Source organism: Diabrotica virgifera, chromosome 8 (assembly GCF_917563875.1).
Source record: "Diabrotica virgifera virgifera chromosome 8, PGI_DIABVI_V3a".
Lineage (NCBI taxonomy): Eukaryota > Metazoa > Arthropoda > Insecta > Coleoptera > Chrysomelidae > Diabrotica > Diabrotica virgifera.
Window position 1 is genome coordinate 187,791,542 of NC_065450.1, and position 20,927 is coordinate 187,812,468.

The 20,927-nt window shown below is 31.0% G+C and overlaps 1 protein-coding gene across 5 annotated transcripts in view; it reads left to right on the plus strand.

Moving 5' to 3' along the window:
• LOC126889419 (probable phospholipid-transporting ATPase IM) overlaps positions 1-15,264 on the plus strand; it is a 534,973-nt gene extending 519,709 nt beyond the window's left edge. For 4 of the 5 annotated variants that reach the window (XM_050657714.1, XM_050657713.1, XM_050657710.1 and 1 more), the window contains one exon: positions 1,110-15,264. In XM_050657714.1, coding sequence (XP_050513671.1) covers positions 1,110-1,171 — 62 coding nt within the window. In that variant the 3' untranslated portion in view covers positions 1,172-15,264. Of the gene's footprint in view, positions 1-1,082 lie in introns of all 5 variants that reach the window. The other variant, XM_050657712.1, reaches the window with a different exon arrangement.
• Positions 15,265-20,927: the final 5,663 nt, after the last annotated feature.

The window sequence follows — 20,927 nt, forward strand, 5'->3', positions numbered from 1 at the left end:
CATCAATTTAAATATCTTTGATTTAAAAGCATTTATACTTCTTATCTTCACTTATCTTTTCTATTTATCAGTTTATCTTCTTTTTTATATCAATTTTATTTAACTTTAATTTAAAACCATTTATCCTCTTTTGAGCTTTTTGCATCCAGTATTTACACGAATATTTTATTTACTTCTCAAAACTTTGAGGATAGTATGAAGAAAGTATGAAAACATTGAGGAAATGGCAACGGTGTCATATTTCAAGTAACAAAATAGGTCACAGAACACAATTTCGCTGGTTACTGCGCGGTTGCCACCTCCTCAGAACCGCGTGAAATAGAAGTCAGAGATTTCGATTACGATATGAGTTACAGAATACCGATCCAAACACAAAAATGACGCGATAGATATCAAACATTCCGATTTTGGGTAATTACGATTCGACTTGGTCATTTCTATTCGATTTGTTAAAAGTTACAGAATAGGGCTGAATGTCGACATTAGAAATCCCCAATATAACGCTTATTTTTTGAGGGACAGACAATCTAGGTCTAATTTCTCACCTTTAGTACTATCCTTGGATTATAAGCTTTTATTTGACACCTCATTTGTCATTCTACCTAGTATAATGACGGAGAAGTAAACCCTCTTATTCTATTAATATTGTAGGTACATTTAACATTGATTTAAATTATGAAAGAAATGGCATGGCAACACTGTGACGCACAAACATAAGATTCAGCTGTGCGTTACATAGGGTGCACTAATATCCAAGATGTCCGAAATTTTCCAGCATACTTGAGCTACTGCTAGCGCGATAGAATGGCAAGTTGCCGACTCACGGCTTTGAATAAAAAGGCTAATGAATACATTAAGTAACTTATTTCGAATTTGACACGTTTGCGGATCCGCGCTGCTGGATCCAGCACGGTTTGCTGGATGCAGCACGGTTTGCTGGATCCAGCAATTGCAATCTCTAGTGTTTTTTGTTAAATGTTTTTTTTTTCAATTTTTGCAATATTTTTACACACTTATAAAATAATTTTTTTTCCCTTTCATCATTTAAAAATGTTCCCTAATATATAAATTTGTCTATTTAGAGTGCTAATACATTGTTGCGGTTGCAGGAAGCAGTAGCGGAGGTCCTGGCAGGGCACCCATTCAAGATTTGGACACCATCAATCTATGACGAATGTGCTCTGCTTAGACAAAAAGGGCAATGTTTTGTTTTTGCTACTTAAGATTAAAAGTATTGTTTTGGTTGTTAAACTAATCGCGAAAGTGGAAAATGAATGTTTCTTTTTTTTTGTATATATACATATTTTAATTAGACGGTAGCATTTTTGCAGATTAATCGAGAATATTAATAATAATAATAATAAAAGAAATATGTGGAATTGTTACACCGAATAATAAATACTTATTGGAAATAGAGGCTATATATACAAGGTTTTATACAAAAATAATTGCCGAATACTTAAAAGAAATATACCATATATTCAGCAGTGAAAAATATATACAATACATACCATAAAACTCTATTCGAATATATACAGTGTGGCCCATTTAAATTGGAAATATCCCTGCAAAATCTGAAGTTGTTCACCGATTTCAAATTTTGTTAATATTTAGATAATAAAATATGTACTTCAAATCAAAATTTAAAAAGTTTATTCAAATGCTTCAGACATATACATACTTTGAATACTTGAAAATATTTGAAAATTTGAATAAAACTTGTAAAGTTTTATCTGAAGTGCATTTATTACTTGTACACCATTATTTATTAACTTGCTACATATTTGACGAAAAATGACTAAAATGATTTACCTTTTAAGTTACTCCTGTTAAGTTACTGATTTTTATTTAAGGGCGTCACACGGTATAATGAAATAAAAATTTGTAGTTTTACAAATAATACACAGCTTTTTTAAATTTCTAATAAAAAACCAAAAAAATCCATTGCATTGTATGTGTTTTAGAAAGCTTTAAGAAAAATGACAAAAACTAAATAAAGTGTCTTGAAAATCTTAAATTGTCAAGATCTGTGATAATATATAAAGTAGAAAATAGTTTGACACAAAAAGTGAAATTTGATAAAATTATACCTGTTTTACATTCAACATTAAGTATAATGAATGTCTATACAGGGTGTCCCGAAAAGATTGGTCATAAATTATACCACAGATTCTACGGTCAAAAATAGGTTGATTGAACCTCACTTACCTATATACAATAGTGCACACAAAAAAAGTTACAGCCCTTTGAAGTTACAAAATGAAAATCGATTTTTTTTCATATATCGAAAACTCTCTGAGATTTTTTATTGAAAATAGACATGTGGCATTTTTATGGCAGCAACATCTTAAAAAAATTAAGTAGAATTTGTGCACCCCATACAAATTTTATGGGGGTTTTGTTCCCTTAAACCCCCCCAAACTTTTGTGTACGTTCCAATTAAATTATTATTGAGGCACCATTAGTTAAACACATTATTTTTAAAACTTTTTTGCCTCTTATTACTTTTTCGATAAGCCAGTGTTTATCGAGATATTTCGAATATTTGTCGAATCCACCACATATTTGTATATGGTTAAGTACGGTTATAGAGACCTGTTAATAATCTGAAAATTTATTTATAATTTACATTTTTAGGTATATTTTGAAAAAGAAGCTACATCTTGATAAAAGGTGACTTATGAACAAAAGACTAAGAGGCAAAAGTTTTAAAAACACTGTGTTTAACTAATGGTACCACAATAATAGTTTAATTGGAACGTACACAAACATTTGGGGGGTTTAAAGGAACAAAACCCCCATAAAATTTTTACGGAAATATATTGAAAAAGAAGCCGCATCTCAATAAAAACGAGCTTATCGAAAAAATATTAAGAGGCAAAAAAGTTTTAAAAACATTGTGTTTAACTAATGGTACCACAATAATGAATCAATTGGAACGTACACAAAAGTTTGGGGGGGTTTTAGGGAACAAAATCCCCATAAATTTTTTATGGGGTGGACAAATTTCACTATAATTTTGTTTTAAGATGATCCTGCCATAAGAATGATACATGTCCATTTTCAATAAAAAACCTCTAATAGTTTTCGATATATTGAAAAAAATCGATTTTAATTTTGTAACTTCAAAGGGCTGTAACTTTTTTTGTGAGCACATTTGTACTAAGGTAAGTTAGGTTCAATCGAACTATTTTTGACCTTAAAATGTGTGGTATAATTTATGACCAATCTTTTCGGGACACCCTGTATATTACATTTGCAAAACATTATCATAACAATTTCTTTTTTCTTTATAAATGGTATGAAAATTTTAGTAAAATCTTCTCTAGGAATACCCTTTCTGATCTGTGTTGCATATTGATTTCAACAGTGTGACAATTGTGACAGAAGTGACAGAATCAAAACCTGCTGAATCCTAAATTTTTCGTTATGCTAAATCCAAACTAAAGTACAAATTTCTGAAGATGTAGAAAAATGACAAATTAGTGTGCCATTTTATAATATTTATTGATGCCCCTTTGATTGAAAAATACCGGATACTTTTTGAAAAATTTACATTTTTAATATTATTTTTGGTAGGGGAGCAAAGTATGCTAATTTTGCAGTCACTCGAGCGTTATAAGTTATGGGGACCTATTGGGTTGTGATTATTAGGTCCTAAGACCAAAAAAAGTTAAGTAAAATTTTCCATTTTAGTGGGGACTTCCCATTTTTTAATTTAATTTTCCATTTCTAACAATCGATTTTTCCGATTATACCGCCATCTATCTATAATTCGAAAAAATGTCTCGAATAAAAGTTTCTTATTTTTACGCAAAGAATCCAAATTTACAATAAAAATGTGTGGACCTCATTTAAGATTTTAAAGTAACCCCCACCCCACCTCCGTGGGGGTCGTGTTTGGTATCATTCGATAAATTTTTCAAAAACATTTTGAAAGTGTCTTTTGCAATTTTTCGATCTGATGTTCATTTTGCGAAATATCGCGGGGTTTGTATTTAAAATTTTAAATTTACCCCCCACCCCTCTTCGTGAGGGGTCCTGTTTAGTACCATTCGATAGATTTGTGAAAAATATTAAAGACGTATTTTTTTGTGAACGTATTCCCTTTTTTTTGTGAAACTTTTTGACTCACCCATTTCCTTACGCCCCGCTAAATTGTGAGATTTTTGAAATGTACACTCTTTTGCATGTACTTAACTTACCTTATCTTAATGTGACAATTTCGAGTATTTTAAGGATATATTTATTTTTTCGGGCCCCCCTTAACGAACTTCCCTGTGTTAAAAGCCAATATATGGTAGAAGTACATTTCAGGGTACCAGGTTTCTCCCCATATGATAATCTGACGCGCTCGAGTAACTGTAAAAATCCCCTCTTGGGCTCCCCTACCATTTAGCCTCCTGACAAAATTTCAACACATAGATCTAGCAGGTTTTGATTCTATAGGCCTCATTTATTATAGGCTCTCTAGCGACTCATAATGTTTATTAAGAATAAAGAAAATAAAAAATCATAAAAGTCATAGCGTAGCCAAGACATCTGGGTGAAGAAATATATTTGGGAAATTGATCTATCTTATCCTGACAGTACTCTGAAATTTACCATGTACCTCTACCAAAATAGCCGTAGACTTATTCGCTGTTTGTCGTTTTTATTAAAAATGTGTCAATTTTCCTGTACTTAAAATTCTGTCTTTTGCAAGAAACTAACTTAGTATTTTGATCATAGACTCCTAAGCTAACTTTGAGGTAGAGTTTTATAAAATACTGCATTAGTTGAGAAAAACAAAAAACAATATTGAAAAATATTCAATATATGAGGTGTATACTTATCTGATCTAGATATGTTCACTTGCAGTTATTTGGACAACTCTTTTGGCTATTAATGTATTATATATGTAAGAAATTTGTGGTTTGATAGCTACTAGGCTTAATTTCTTACTTCATAATTTAAAAAAATATTTTTGTAATATATCATAACTTTTACAGTTTGATAAAACTTTTATTTTTGGTATTATAGTAACAAATGATGATTCGACTTGACAACTCAACTATTTTTTACACAGTTTGTGTTCTTACAGTATTAAAAATCGATGTAACAGTTACAACATATACGCCAAAAACTAATCATATCTTGTTTAAATGTTGTTAATTGTCCATACATAATTTTTACCTCTGAAAATGGATTTTGGTACATTGTTAAATCAACCATAACTGTTCGACGAGTTTTTAAAGACATCTGTGATAATAGGTTAGATAGTTGAATAATTTAGATTCACCTCCCTACATTGGAAATAGTACTTTAAAACGCTTAGAAATAGAATACGAAATGTAGAAGTGCTGTACTTAAGAATAATACTAGGCTCCGCACTGTAATTCAAATTGAAATATATAATGAATACTTACATTAGAATTTATTGGAAAATTGAAACAAATAAAATAACTACTGTACCTTTATTGTTTTGACTAAATAGAATATGTATTACAGGTTTCTTCTATCTCAAATTTTATCAGTTTCCTTGTTTTTATTCTCTCCTTCGCAGATATTTTGGCTCATCAAGTATATCAATGATATCATCAGGAACCTATTATAAAACGTTACACCCTATTTATCTTCAATGTCTACCTCGCCGTACCATAAAAAGGTACGCATGCTATTTAGGTCACCCTAAATCGCATGCTTGTGTCAATAGACCAAGTCACTACACCAAGCTCGCAAGTTGTCCAACTATGAAGTGCTTCTTCGTCCTGGACTGCGTTTCCCTTGCATAATATTACAAATATAGCAACCTATATTTGGAAACTCTTATTACATGCCCGATGTACTCCAGCTCTCTCTTCTTGGTGCTTTTTATAATCTCAGTAGTCTTGCTGAGACGTTTTAGTATTGTGGAGTTTCGAATCTTCTTCACCCAAGAAACTTTTAAAGTTCTTCTATAGCACCACATTTCGAAAGCGTCAAGCGTCACATTTCAAAGGCTGTCAAGCATTTAAACATTGCTTCACTTAGTGTCCATACTTCTACTCCATATAGTAGTATAGATAATACAGATAATAATATGTACATATAAATTAAAATATAATTCAGAATCATATTGTCTACTATTTTGTGATAAGTTAACATTTTCTTCTAAAATGATGTATCAACAAAAGTCGTATCTGGCGCTACTGCTGGTTCTAATAATTTATCACTTTTATTAACAGTCCAAGTAGCCCAATAAAATAAAAAAAAATCAAAATGTAATTCCGCACAGGTTGGAATAAATTTTATAGCAAAGCTTAGGTGAATACAAAAGATATTTTTAAAAAAGTATCCAAATCTTATGAGGGGATGATTGTTTAAATAATTAAAAAGGGGTCATTTTTGCACAATATCTACTTTTTTGATTGCTGAGGTAATTTACATTTTAATGAAGGTATTTAGGGTATTTTTCTACAAAGCTGAAGGACAAATATTTCACCTAATAATAAATTAAATTTGACCCCCTATTTATTTAGATAATTATATATAAAATTTAAAAATCAAATTTGCAGAAAAATATTTTTTGCGTTTTAAATAAGCACTACAAATTTATTTTATTTAATAGGAGAAGTTGCGCTGTATTACCAGTATTAGTATTAAGCAAAAAAAATTGGTTAAAAAATATTTAATAATTTATGAGATATTTAATTTGTTTATCAGTTGTTACTATATTTTCAATTGCAAAAACGCGGTTGTTACCAACAGAATATAAACCTGCTTAAAATCTCATTACTTTTATTTTTATGTATGATTTCGATAAATGTATTGATAAATTTAAATTTCAATTTAACTCCCCTCTAAATTGACATTTGAAAATTGTTCTAATTTGTTTATAATTTGTTTTTTTAATGACGTCGCGGGGATTAAACATTTTGAAATGCTGTTCCGATAATCAGGTTCCTGGGAATTTTTCACTAATTAACAAATTTTTTTTGTGGTTTTTTTCTTCTTTTTTTTTTCCTTATAGTAAAAGATATAGTTTTGCTTATAGAGGGGGTTTCATTAAGAATGTCCAATCTCTGAGTTGTCGATTCTAGACCTCAAAATATTAAGATTTAACCAAAATCACTGCAAAAAATATGGCTCCTTATTGAGTTACAGGGTGTTTCATTTAAAAATTTAAAAATTATTTTTGCTCAGTACTTTAAAACTATTCGACATATCCTTTTCATACTTGGTAGAAAGTGTAGATACTATACATCCTATGAAATTATGTTAAATACAGGTTTCCGGCTATTACCAGAGGCGTACGACAGGCGTACAGGGGAAAGCAAATGGTTGATCCTTCCCAAATTCTACGTCACTGGTGAAATTGTCATTTTAGCACAATTTTCTAATTTTCCAATATTGTCTATGTAAATAACATCCTCTTTACTCGTGACGATAAAGTCATTAGTTTTCGAGATATTTGAAGTTAAACATGTAACGGCATAGTTATGTAGTTATTTTAATTAATATATTGTGCCGCTTAATTTTTAGTTTCAAATATCTCAAAAATTAATGATTTTATCGTTAAGAATGAATAATATACTCTTTAGTCTTAACGATAAAATCATTAGCTTTTTAGATATTTGAAATTAAAAATTAAGCGGCACAAAACCTTAAACAAAATAAAATAACTGTGCCGTTACATGTTTAACTGCAAATATCTTAAAACGAATGACTTTATCGTTACGAGTGAAGAGTAAGTTATTTACATTGAGAGTATGGGAGAATCTAAAAATTGCGCTAAAATGGCAATTTCGCCAGTGACGTAGAATTTGGGAAGGGTCAACCATTTGCTTTCTCCTGTACGCCTGTCGTACGCCTCTGGTAATAGCCGTAAACCTGTGTTTAACATAATTTCATAGGGTGTATAGTACCTACACTTTCTACCAAGTATGAAAAGGATATGTCGAATAGTTTTAAAATACTGAGCAAAAATAATTTTTAAATTTTTAAATAAAACACCCTGTAACTCAATAAGGAGCCATATTTTATTGAAGTGATTTTAAATCTTAATATTTTGAGGTCTAGAATCGACAACTCAATTGGACATTCTTAATGAAACCCCCTCTATAAGAAAAACTATATCTTTTACTATAAGGAAAAAAAAAGAAGAAAAAACGACAAAAAAAATTTGGTAATTAGTGAAAAATTCCCAGGAACCGGATTATCGGAACAGCATTTCAAAATGTTTAATCCCCGTGACGTTATTAAAAAAACAAATTATAAACAAATTAGAACAATTTTCAAATGTCATTTTAGAGGGGAGTTAATTGAAATTTGAATTTATCAATACATTTATCGAAAATATACATAGAAATAAAAGTAACGAGGTTTTTTTACACAGTTTTATATTATTTTGGTAACAACCGCGTTTTGCAATTGAAAATATAGTAACATTTGATAAACAAATGAAATATCTCATAAATTATTAAATATTTTTTAACCAATTTTTTTTTGCTTAATACTGGTAATATAGCGCAACTTCTCCTATTAAATAAAATAATTTATAGTGCTTATTTAAAACGCAAAAAATACTTTTTTGCAAATTTGATTTTTAAATTTTATATATAATTATTTAAATACATTGGGTGTCAAATTTAATTTAGTAAGTTTTAGGTAAAAGATTTATCCTTCAGCTTTATAGAAAAAAACCCTAAAGACCTTCATAACATGTAAATTACCTCAGCAGTTAAAAAAAGTTAATATTGTGCAAAAATTACCCCTTTTTAATTATTTAAACAATGATCCCCTTATATGATTTGGATACTTTCTTGAAAATATCTTTTGTACTCACCTAAACTTTGATATAAAATTTGTTCCAACCTGTACGAATTTACATTTTGATTTACATGTGAGTCGATCATAAAGTAGGTCCGAGAACACGTAGCAGCGAAGTAGGAGGATCCGCAATGACAATTTTAGGTCTCTGTTACATAATACTTTGGACATCCATCGAAAAGCGGCTCTCACCTGCTCAATAATTGTGGATCTAATTTTACCGCGAATCTCTGCGTTACAACCTGATATCAATCTTTTTACGCTTTATAAAAATAAACTTTAGCAAAACGTTAGTAATCTTACTTTTAACTAGTAAAAGGCTCCATGCTCATGTCAAAACATGACATCGGAAATTTAGTCTTGCGCGTTTTTTCTGTGCATTTTTTTATTTGTACTTTTTTCCGAACACAGTTCTGTAAATTAGCCTTCCTTTACTAAGCATTTTTTGCCATAGCTGTCTATGAACAAATTTGACGCGGTTTGTAAGTATTCATTTTATAAATAACATTTTGACAATGCTGTAGTTTATTTAGTAGAATAAAATGAAAATATTTTTATATTTTGCAAAAAATATTTATTTTTGTTACACACGTTTTATGTTATGTCTCCGTCTTTAATTAAACCATAGCATTTTGGAGGGTATGGAAATAAATTAATAATTATAACAATTCATCTTTTATTTGGTTTTTTGCTAGTTTTGATTATTAATTCGGTAAATAATCATAAAAACTCATTATAAAAAATTAATTAGAAAATATATACTTTATAAACATGTATAATAAATTTTTAATTGTAAGAATGTTAATGAATGTTAAATTTAAAATGCCCGCATTGAGGGCAAGACGATTTTGTATTATTGAAAATGCAGTACGGGTATGATACACGGGTAAAGGAAAATAGTTTGACCGATTAATAACATTCATATAATTAGCTTCAATTTTAAATACACAGAAACTTTTGTTTAACGTTGAAAATTTGTTGTATGAATGTTAAATTCGTCATACACATATGAATTTTTATCTGAAGTTTTGAACTAGCTTAAAATGATTTTTGTGTACATTGTGTTATTAAAATTATAAAAACATAATTGATTGACCAAAATGTCGGTTGGTACAAAAATACGTTTTTTGCAAAATGATAATAAATTATATCAAATACTTCTGTAGTTTTAGTTTTAATCTTGCTACTTAAAAACATGACATAAAGGAGATTTATCGCACTTTTAGCAAATATGTTGCAAAAAGACAAAAATACGTTGAAATGTATGTGATTATATGTTTGTTAATGTGATCGTTACTTGTATATTATTTGTTAATAACACAAGAAGCTATACACTGGTACTTATAACTGAAACAGTAAAAATTTTGTTATAAAATTGTTTTGTTTTAATTAATTATTATTTGCAAAATTGGTGCCAAATTGGTCCAGTAATTGAGGGCTTTCATTTGACACATGTGTTCAGCTTGGGTAATAAATATGTGTATTTTACTACAGAGTGCGTCAAAAGTAGAGTCGAATATTTCGCGAAATGGACATCGGATCAAAAAACTAAAAAATACCTGTTCAATATTTTCCAAAAATCGATCGAACAACAGCCAACACGACTCCACACTTTATCCCCCTGGAGAAGGGGTGGGGAATAACTTTTAAATCTTAAATAGAAACCCCCATAATATTTTTTTAAAATTTCTCGAGTAACACCAAACACGACCCCATACTCCCACCCTTTGGGAGTGGGCCAAGAAACAACTTTGAAATCTTAAATGGAGAACCACATTTTTCCAATGGAGAACCAAGTTTTATCTGAATTTTTTCTATTCGCGATAGAAAAAATTGCGCTGTAATCACAGAAACACCTATACAAATCCAAAGTCTGGGAACTAATTTTTATAGTATGGAATAGTTTTTTAAGAATGTTTTGTAGAATCAGAATCTACATTAACATTTGGGTGTTCCTATTAAAGATTTCGAAGTTACCCCAACCCCACTTCCAGGGGATGGAGTGTGGAGTCGTGTTTGGTGTCATTCGATAGATTTTTGAAAAATATTGAACACGTATTTTTCAGTTTTTGGATCCGATGTTGAGTTGTATGTACTATTTTTTTTATAAATATTGAAAGGGTTTAATTTGATATGCTTTTTGTTGAAACAAATAAAATTTTAAAAACTTTAGTAGCGAATATTCCCTCCTCTGGCAGCGATAATAACTTGTAAACAACGATGCATGCTTTGGATCACATTTTGGATCAAATTCTGCGGAAGATTGTTCCATTTCTGCACCAATATGTCGCCAAGCTCTCTTGACTTTCTTTTGCCCCCCACATTACTCCGTAAACGTTTTTTCAGCTCATCCCAAACATGTTCCATGGGATTAATATCTGGACTGCGAGCAGGCCAAACAAATTGTATGATTTGAACTTCCCCAAGCCAATATGTCGCCAAGCTCTCTTGACTTTCTTTTGTCCCCCACATGACTCCGTAAACGTTTTTTCAGCTCATCCCAAACATGTTCCATGGGATTAATATCTGGACTGCGAGCAGGCCAAACAAATTGTATGATTTGAACTTCAAGATCTGACCCTCCACTAAATAGAAGTCGCTCGACAACACATACTTGAGCATATCTCTCGCCTGGACATTGCCACACTCTTACAAGTTTGTCTGAGCCCATAAGACAGAATCTCCGTATTGTCCAAGCTGTGTTTTCGTGCAAAATTAATATAATACGGCAAACGTATTATATAGGTATACTTATCAGAATGAATTAACACTAATGCACTATAACAGCCTTTTGCAGTCTGCTTATTATATCATCGTGTAACTGGAACCTACTTCATGTAAACAGTTAATACTCCCCATTTTTTGTGATGTATTTTTGAATAAACGTTATACCTACTGTCATCGTACGTATGATCTAGGTATTGTGAATTATAAACCGTCTTACGTAATGTTACGGTAAATGGTAGCTCACAAACTATTTTAACAGTTAATATTGTTGCCTCCCTCTATTTGTTGTTTCCTTTCCGCTATCCGGCTTGAAGGACCATGTCTAATCTTCGTGCTCAGTGGAGGTTGATCTTCAGTAATAGAAACGCCAATAGGACTTATAAAATTTATTGATAGCGACTGACACCAGGGTAGTTACCACGAGAGAACGTTGAGTACTGATATGTGGCTTGTACGTGAATTAGTTGAAGACCCTATAATACTACATGTTGGATGTATGAAGAAATGAAGTTAAAGGTACATCTGGCCTGGTTGAGTTGATTCTAATGAATAATTCTAAAATGTATTCTCTCTTGTTGGCAACATGAATTGGGTCATAGCCCACACTACAAAAAGAACAAAGGTTTTACTTTGTCAGCTAAATTAATGTCCATTGTAAAAAAAAATGTTTATGAATTGCAACAATTAAACATATGAAATAACCCGCACATGTTTAAATATAATAACAAATTGGCTGATGTGATATAAGGGGTGACAAAAATATACTGTTAAATGCGGATATGAATAATGAATGTTTGAGATTTAACACCTCTTCGAATATTGGTACGTTCTATTTAATTTAGTTTTATGACGAATGTGTTTTCGTTGTATATCCAGCTCTCTTCTTTTTTTTCTTTGGACAGTTTTGGTTTTTAAGAAATTCTTGAATATTTTTATACAATTATAAAATTTTTCTTTAAAATAACAAGTGACTGTGCCCTTCTTAAAGACCGACATTATTGTGTTAATCTGCCAAATGAGTGATTATTTTTCAGTGAAACTTAAAGGGCTATAATAGTGTAAAAGTAAGAAATTCATATACTTTTTTGGGAATTTCTAAAATAAAAAGTACTCTACCAGTTGTTTTGAAAATTTGCATAGCATATATTATAAAAATAAGTAAATGTAAAAAAATTCATAAAAAAAATTAAAATTAAACGATATATGCGTCATCTTCGTACTTTTACACTAGGATAGCCTCTTACAGTACCAGAGAGTGTGTAAGTTCTACTTATCAGAAATATCTTACGCTTATTTGTAATGCCAGAATATTAACTGTAAACTGTTATTTTACAAAAACTACTGGACAATACAATTAATTAAAACGGGATAGTTCCCGGGAATGGATGTATACCATATAGTTTAATAACTCTTTAACATCGAAGTAAAAAACTCCTTAGTAAGAGGTATTGAAAATTAAAATGTTAAAAATCCAAATGAATTACATAAATGTTCAAAACGTTTTCGGACCTATCAGTCCATCCTCAGTAAACCTGAAAAGGTATAACTCTAATCCCACTTAATGAAATTGAAAAATGTGGTTGAAATTTTGATTGTTAATAAAAATGTGGTTATGATTACTTACTCTTATTACTTAAGTAATAGCCCCAGAACCAAACAGTGGTTGGATTTAATATGAAATTTTCATTGTGAAATTGTAAAATTGAAACTGCTTAAAGCCGATGTTAATAGATAACTACCGGGAACATGAAGAATCCCTACCCGAAAATAATCAACACAAACCTTTTGATCTACATTCGTTTGCCAAATGGGTCTAATAAGAATAGACTAGGTAAGGTATACTTACCTTACGTAAGGTATAAGAGAGAGATAGATAGACCACCTAACCACTGCTCGGCGTTACACTATTTTGCCTGCCATGCCTAGTCTATTCTTATTATATTCTTATTATGGTATAATATGCGGAAGTAATTAAATTGTCAGTGACAATGACATTAAGGAAAAGGTAGTCAATTTTAAATGAGTTGACTGTTATGATCAAGATTTTATAGATCAACTCATTTAAAATTGACTACCTTTTTTCTGAATGTCATTGTCACTGACAATTCAATTACTTCCGCATATAGGCCATTCCAACATGCTGTCAAAATGAAATCAATCTGGCAGCGGGGAGGCAAACATAAATGTTATTCTATCGGTTCTTAATGTGTTTTAGATCATTTTAGTTGCGTTCCTTTGTAATTTTGTTTTGTACAAGGATTAATTTAACATTCTCACTAAAAGAATTAATCTAAAAAGATAATATTCCTCATTTCTGTTGTGTTTTGAAGTGTGCAATGCGAAGTATTCATGATAAAGTTCGGTTTTACCATCAGTACTACATTTTAAGCGCAAAACAACTAAGTAAGTTATAATCCGAGAGACAAAAACAATAGTTAAATGCTATAAAACGTCCTATAAAATGCTAAATAACTAACTATATCCATGTTACTTACGCTTGGAAAACGTCTAAACTGTAGGTTAACTCACAGCCCTTGAGGGAAAGTGGACCTATATTAGTGGAAAGTGGTTATTTTGCCAATCTTTTGCTTGTACCTACCACTGTACGTTTAGATACCTACTAACAACATTTGTATTGTCTACCAACAACTTTATATGCACTCATGTTTATTCATTCACTGCTTAAAACTAAATAAAGTCGTTCAAGTACTTCTACACGTAAAAACTACACAAGATCAAAAAAATTTTCGGAGAATACAACTAAAAAACTTAACAGTAAAAAAGGTAAGAAACATGTGGTGCAAATAATATAAACAAACATAATCTTTGACAGTTTTGCCTCCCAAACGTTAAAGTCTTGGAATACCCTATTAAAAACGTTTGTGTTGATTATGTTCGGCTAGGGAATCTTCACTTTCCCGGTAGTTATCCATTAACATCGGCTTTAAGACGTTTTAAGTTTACAGTTTCACAATCTGAATTACATATTAAATCCAACCACCGTTTGGTTCTGGGGCTATTAAGCAAGTAATACGAGAAGTTATCACAACCACATTTTTATTAACAGTCAAAATTTCAACCACATTTTTCAATTTCATTAAGTGAGATTACTTATTGCTTTTAGGTTCACTGAGGATGGACTGATAGGTCCGAAAACGATTTGAACATTTATGTAATCCGTTTGGATTTTTTAAAATGTTAATTTTAAATTAAAACTATACCTATTACGATAGAGTTTTTTGCTTCGATGTTGAGAGTTACATACAATTAATATCTTTAATCAAAATAAATATAACATTAGATGTAATCGTTGAAATTTATTGAAAAGTTTTTTGCAATATATTTGCTTTAAGCGGAAATATGTTTTCCGTTGACTACGTATCATGAAACATTCATTTTTCCATTCGGTAAATTACTGTTTTTTTATATATATAAAAATATGCACGTTGTATATCTTTTATTTTTGTAAAAAACATTGTTGATATTTACAAGAAAAAATATTAAAATATGTCGAAAAAAGTTCATTTGCTACTGTAAGTATTTACTATGTGATTTTTCACTTAAACTTAGATATATACATACATGTACAGTATGAAATCATTTTATGTTTTAGACTTTAAATGTTAAGCTTCTACTAGTCAAACAAAGTATGTTTAATGTTATATGAAAAAGTATTTCTTTATTACCAAGTTATTTAAGATTATATGCTTTTCGTTTTTTATTAAGAATAAATTTATTTTTTCTGTATTTTGCGTATTATTTTCTATTTCACCTAAGATAACCACCAGATAACTATAGAGGTCAGTGTAATGCCTTCAACAAGATTTTTTCTGTAGTTATAAATAAAAAAAAATTGAAAAGCACATGGACCATTATGGCGAAGAATAAGCCGAATGCCGAAAAGCTAGATCATGTTGAGATAATATATTCATCCTGAGACGAGTGATAGAAAAGAACAAAGTGATAAATAACAAACGCATATGACTTTTATCGACTTTGAGAAAGCATACGATAGTGTGCCCAGGAAAGAACTGTGGGAAGCAATGAGAAGGCGCATAAGAGAGAAATGGGTGAATATAACACAAAGACTGTTTTTAGACGGTTTTTCTCAAATAAACCAAAAAGTAAGTATTTTATCGAAAAAAATATTCTTAGTAGAAATATAGCTTATAAAAAAGTGAAAAAAATGTTGTATGTATATACGAAGTCTGTAGATTTAGTAGGAGCAGAGTTGTAAGTAACTAATGAAAACTAGGGTCTTATTTGTCAAATTTCAAACCGAATATTTCAACGTGAAATAACCAAAAAATGAAGTACTTTTCGGGAAAAACTCACAACTTTTTAAAAGTGTTTAAAAGCTTTATTTTTTGGTTTTTTAAAAAGTTTCTAGCATCAAAATTAAGTATGTAACGGTCAAAATAAAGTTGGTCCCTTTTAAGTTATTGGTGACCAAAAATCTCAAGTAGTAAAAAAATATATGTTTTGCTATATTGTGAGTATTTTGGACTTCTTATTTTCCTGAAGACAAAAATTGATAGGGCTGTTCAAAATGTGCATACACTCGTGATTAGTGACTCGTTTAAGCCCATTTAACTATAGCCTTTTCAAAAATAGCACTATGAACCAATGAATCTTACAGATCTTATAAACAATACATAGGTAAAGTAATTCGTGAAGCGGTAATGATTAATGTCATTACGGATGCTAATTATTAGGAGGTGATTTTCACGATTTTTTTACCAAGAAAAAAAAGGTCCAACATTCTTTTGATCGTAACTTACTTTTGATGTTAAAACAGTAATAAAGCTTTTTTTTAATTACTTTAAAAAAGTTAAAATCAATTTTCACGTTGAAATATTCAATTTGGAATTTGACTAGTAAGAACCCACTTTTCATTAGTTACAACTCTGCTTCTACTGGGTCTACAGATTACCATTTTTTTCACTTTTTTATGAGCTATATTTTTGTTGATAACATATTTTTTGTTAAAATACTTACTTTTTGAGTTATTTGCGAAAAACCGCCTAAGAAGTGTTTTTTTTTGTTGAAAAATAAATATTTTCACTCGCAAATAACTCGAAAAGTGTCAACTTAGGGAAAAACAGTATAGAAAACAAGTTGCTTAGAATTAGTTAGTTCATTCAATTCCGGACTTACCCAGTTCCCTGTGTTCCTTAATAAATTTTGTTTTTTGATTAATAGGTCCTCTTCGTTTTTATTATTAGGGTAAGTACATACACAAAAATTTAAATTTATTAAACAGTTACATTTGCTAGTGTGTACTTGTGTAGTTCAAAATTTCCTCATCAAATTAGAAACAAAAAAAGCAAAAAATGCGTTAGAGCGGTGCCCGGGCCTGGTTCCACGGAACCATGCTCAGTACGCCACTGATACACCACAACAAACGGCGTCAAACATAGATGTGGTCTATTCGCTCCGTGCGTGGCCATGGTGGGGATACTTGAAACGATGCCAGCGTCCGTAGCGGCGAAATATGACAATTTTGGAGATTCTTTGTAATATCAGTGTCGTATAACAAATTTTATCAAAAATAGTAAATAAAATGTGTACTAACCTAATTCTGCTACTAATAGGCAAAATAGAATGTGTAGGTTTTATAGATCTCCAATAATTACGTCTAAATTAGAGAAAAGATTTAAACTAGGAGGAGTAAAGTCAAAAGACAGATTCACACCAAATAATCACTATAAAAATCACCAGATTCATCTTCTTTAGTTGACCATGTCCGTCTTTGACGGTATTACAGTAATCAGTATCGGACAACTTATAAGACTGATAACAATAATACGTCTCTAAAGAGTTCAAAAAACAACAGTTTTCTAATATAAATACAGACTAAAAATCTAAAAATTAAAGGAATAACTCAGCAAACACAGAAAATCGCCGATATAACTTGATTAAACTATTAATATTAAATGTCAATACTGTCAAAATTTCATAAATGCAAATAGTGTCATAATTTCATGGAGTAAACTTGCCTGCGGTTGGACCAATTACAAACAAGCATTACAGTGCGGTAAATCTGAATTACTCCTCCTAGTTTAAAAACGAGGATAGATTTTTTTCCTTTTTGCTCCATTTGGGGTTGAAAAGATAAATTGTGAAGAATTTTTAGAAACCCTGTTCTTAATACTACATCTATTTTATACAGAAATAGGAAAAATATCGTTAAACAACTAATTAATAATTTTCAACTTCACAATATGTATTTACCATAATATGCCTAAGTTCAAATTGTGGTCGCCAAAAATGTCAAGTGGCGAAGCTAGGTGTCGCGTCATCATGCACGGAGCGAATAACCTATACTTTTTAACACATAGATCAGGCTTTGAAAAAGTGATGTAGAAAATACGTAACAATGGGCATAACAGTATACAAGAGAATGTATACATTCACTACTTTTTGCAGATGACCAAGTCATTTTTGCACAAGACAGGGAGGACATGCAATCTATAATAGGAAAATTAAAGGAAGAATATGAGTTATGGGGACTCCAGATAAATATGTGTAAGACTGAACACTTGTGTACTGGATGCGACGTTGCAGATTTGAACTTAAGTTTAGAAGAGGAGATTATTAAAACTTGTAAAAGCAGCTTTACATCAAGGCTATGCAAGTCTCATGCTATGCAAGTCGTCTTGCATGGCATATCTCTTGACTAGCCTGACCTTTTTACATCAGAGCTATTTCTGTGCAATTGTTGATATCAATTTCATTGTTGCCAACAACAGAAATATACCAAAACATTAACTTTAGATATTTCAGTTGGAAATTTCAGTCCAACATTAAATATTTCAGGTATAAATCACAAATTATAATTACTTCCAATAAATAACACTTAAATTTCCAAAATAAGGTTAAGTTTTATTCTAAACTGTAAATTTTGTTATATTGGCAACATGAAATTTGACAACTTGCATCAAAATAGCATGAAAAATAGAACATGTTTTAATTTTTCATCTAGCACAGGAATTGCATGGCTCTTGCCTAGCATGAAATTAGCATAATGTAAAACTGTCTTAAGACTTTTGAAGTATGTATTTAACCACGAAAGAACTCCATGGAGTGATATGAACAAATATTCTAACCAAAGAAAACAAAAAAAAAATTCAGAACGTAGTGCTGAATATTACAGTATATGGAGCGGAAATATGGCCAATGACCTCATAAAAAAATAAAATAAGAACAATAAAAAATGTATAAACATTTTCAATTTCTTTGCCACATGAAAATGCAGCAGCTGCATAATACTCTGGTTAAATCGGAGAGTGCAGGAAGAGTCTATATCGGTTTCGGAGGTCTTTTCCCCCTTATCAGTAGTCCATATCCTCTTATCTCCGATTTCTCCAGGCATCACACTTTGGGCCTTTCCGAATTGCAAAGAAAGAAATGTCACGGATGAACTAGAGCCATCTACCGAAAAACAAAGTGAGTTATCCAATGAAGTAGCACAGAAAACGACAATAAATATCGTTTCCATACCACCAGATTGACAAGAGGTGGAATATTTTCTTTGGTTATACCTCCTGAGATTTTCAAAATTTATAAATCAAACAGGATGCCGAGGAAATTAAGATGACAGAATTTTAAATAATTCACAACTCATCTGCTCAGCGTGGTAAAAGTTCCAACAAGAAACATTCCTTAATAATTCCTAATTCCTTAATACTTTCTTGTTGGAACTTTTACAACGCTGAGCAGATGAGTTGCGAATTATTTAAAATTCTCTCATCTTAATTTCCTCGGCATCCTGTTTGATTTATAAATTTAAAAGTATTCCACCTGTTGTCAATCTGGTGGTATGGAAACGATATTTATTGTCGTTTTCTGTGCTACTTCGATTGATAACTTACTTTGAAAATAAGAACAGTTTCTTAATATTAAAAAAAATCCAAAAGGAAAATAAATTCCTGTAGCTGTATACCATAAACCACAAAAATACTAAATTCATTTGTAAAAGGTATTTTTAAAAATCCCTAAAAGGGTTACATCACAGAACAGAACGTTTCCGGAATACTAGATCCATCATCAGTGTTAAATTCCAATAATGTATATGCCTGAGCCACCAAAATGTTTTGTATAAAACCCTTTTAATCCCTTCGCGCCGGACCGTCATACGGCAAGTCGCACCTATACACGTATAAAACTACTTAAAGGTGGGTTTCGCCACCTCTAGATTTGAATATGAACATTCGGATCGAACAAGAATGCCTTAAATATGATGCAGACGTCTGCAACGCCATATATGGCGAACGCAAACTCATGATACATCTGTGTATGTATATGTCACAGTGTGGCAGACAAGCATGATGCACACGGGTGCATCACCGTATTCGCCGTGTGCAAGTACTTGGAGGCGATACGAGAAACGATCGTGCGCGAATAGCGGAGAAATCTTGCAACTTTCTTAAATAATTCATTGTCAATTGAAATTGTCAAATTGACGTATATTTCATAATATCTACTGTCAATGAAGAAGAAAAATTATATGTTGCTCCACATAGTCTAAGAGCTAGTGAACCCTCCGACTAACGGTCGTCCTGTAAGGCTAGAAATTTGTCTAGTGATAATTCATAGCACACCAAGGCTAAAAACCATGACCTGGCAGGCATCAGCGGTGCACGTGTATCTACCAGGTGCATCGAAAAGTGCAAATTTAGGGGGTAAAATAAACTTTCTCCTGTAAGGTTTAAATTGAAGTATTTGTTTAAGTAAGTCATTTAGAAGAAATGTGTACAATGACAGGCGATTCTGAAGAGCATAAGACCTTGCCAGGCGAGGGGAAAGATTAGGGGTTGTTCCTAAAATTATTCTTTTTGCATCGAACAAATTTTTTTTAGGTTTTTTGAATCATTCCAAACAGAAAAGGTATTTAGTGATTTTTCTCTTAAGTTAATAGTTTTTGTTATATTATAAGCGATTGAAAATTGCGAAATCGGCCATTTTTAACCCTAAATCGGACATTTATCTAAAAATTTCAATGTTTCCAAGGTACGTAGATATTCTTTAAACATTGATTAATGAAATCCCGAAGAGTTTTTTGCAATAAAATATCGAGAACCCCTTTGTTTTTTTAATTGCTAATCAAGCTGGCGCGACACTGTAGTATAAGTGAGGACGTTTGAGTTTACATAAATTCATTATCTCGAGAGTGGGCAAATTTCAAGAGAAATCCTCAGACAGGTCGATTTTTATTTTTGAATTAGGACTTTTTGGCATAAATATAATACTAGTGACGTCATCCATCTGGGCGTGATGACGTAATCGATGATTTTTTTAAATAAGAGTAGGGGTGGTGTCTGATAGCTCATTTCAAAGGTTATTTAATTCTCTATTCAGTAATATAAACATTAACATAATTATTTATACAGGGTGTACAAAAAATTTTT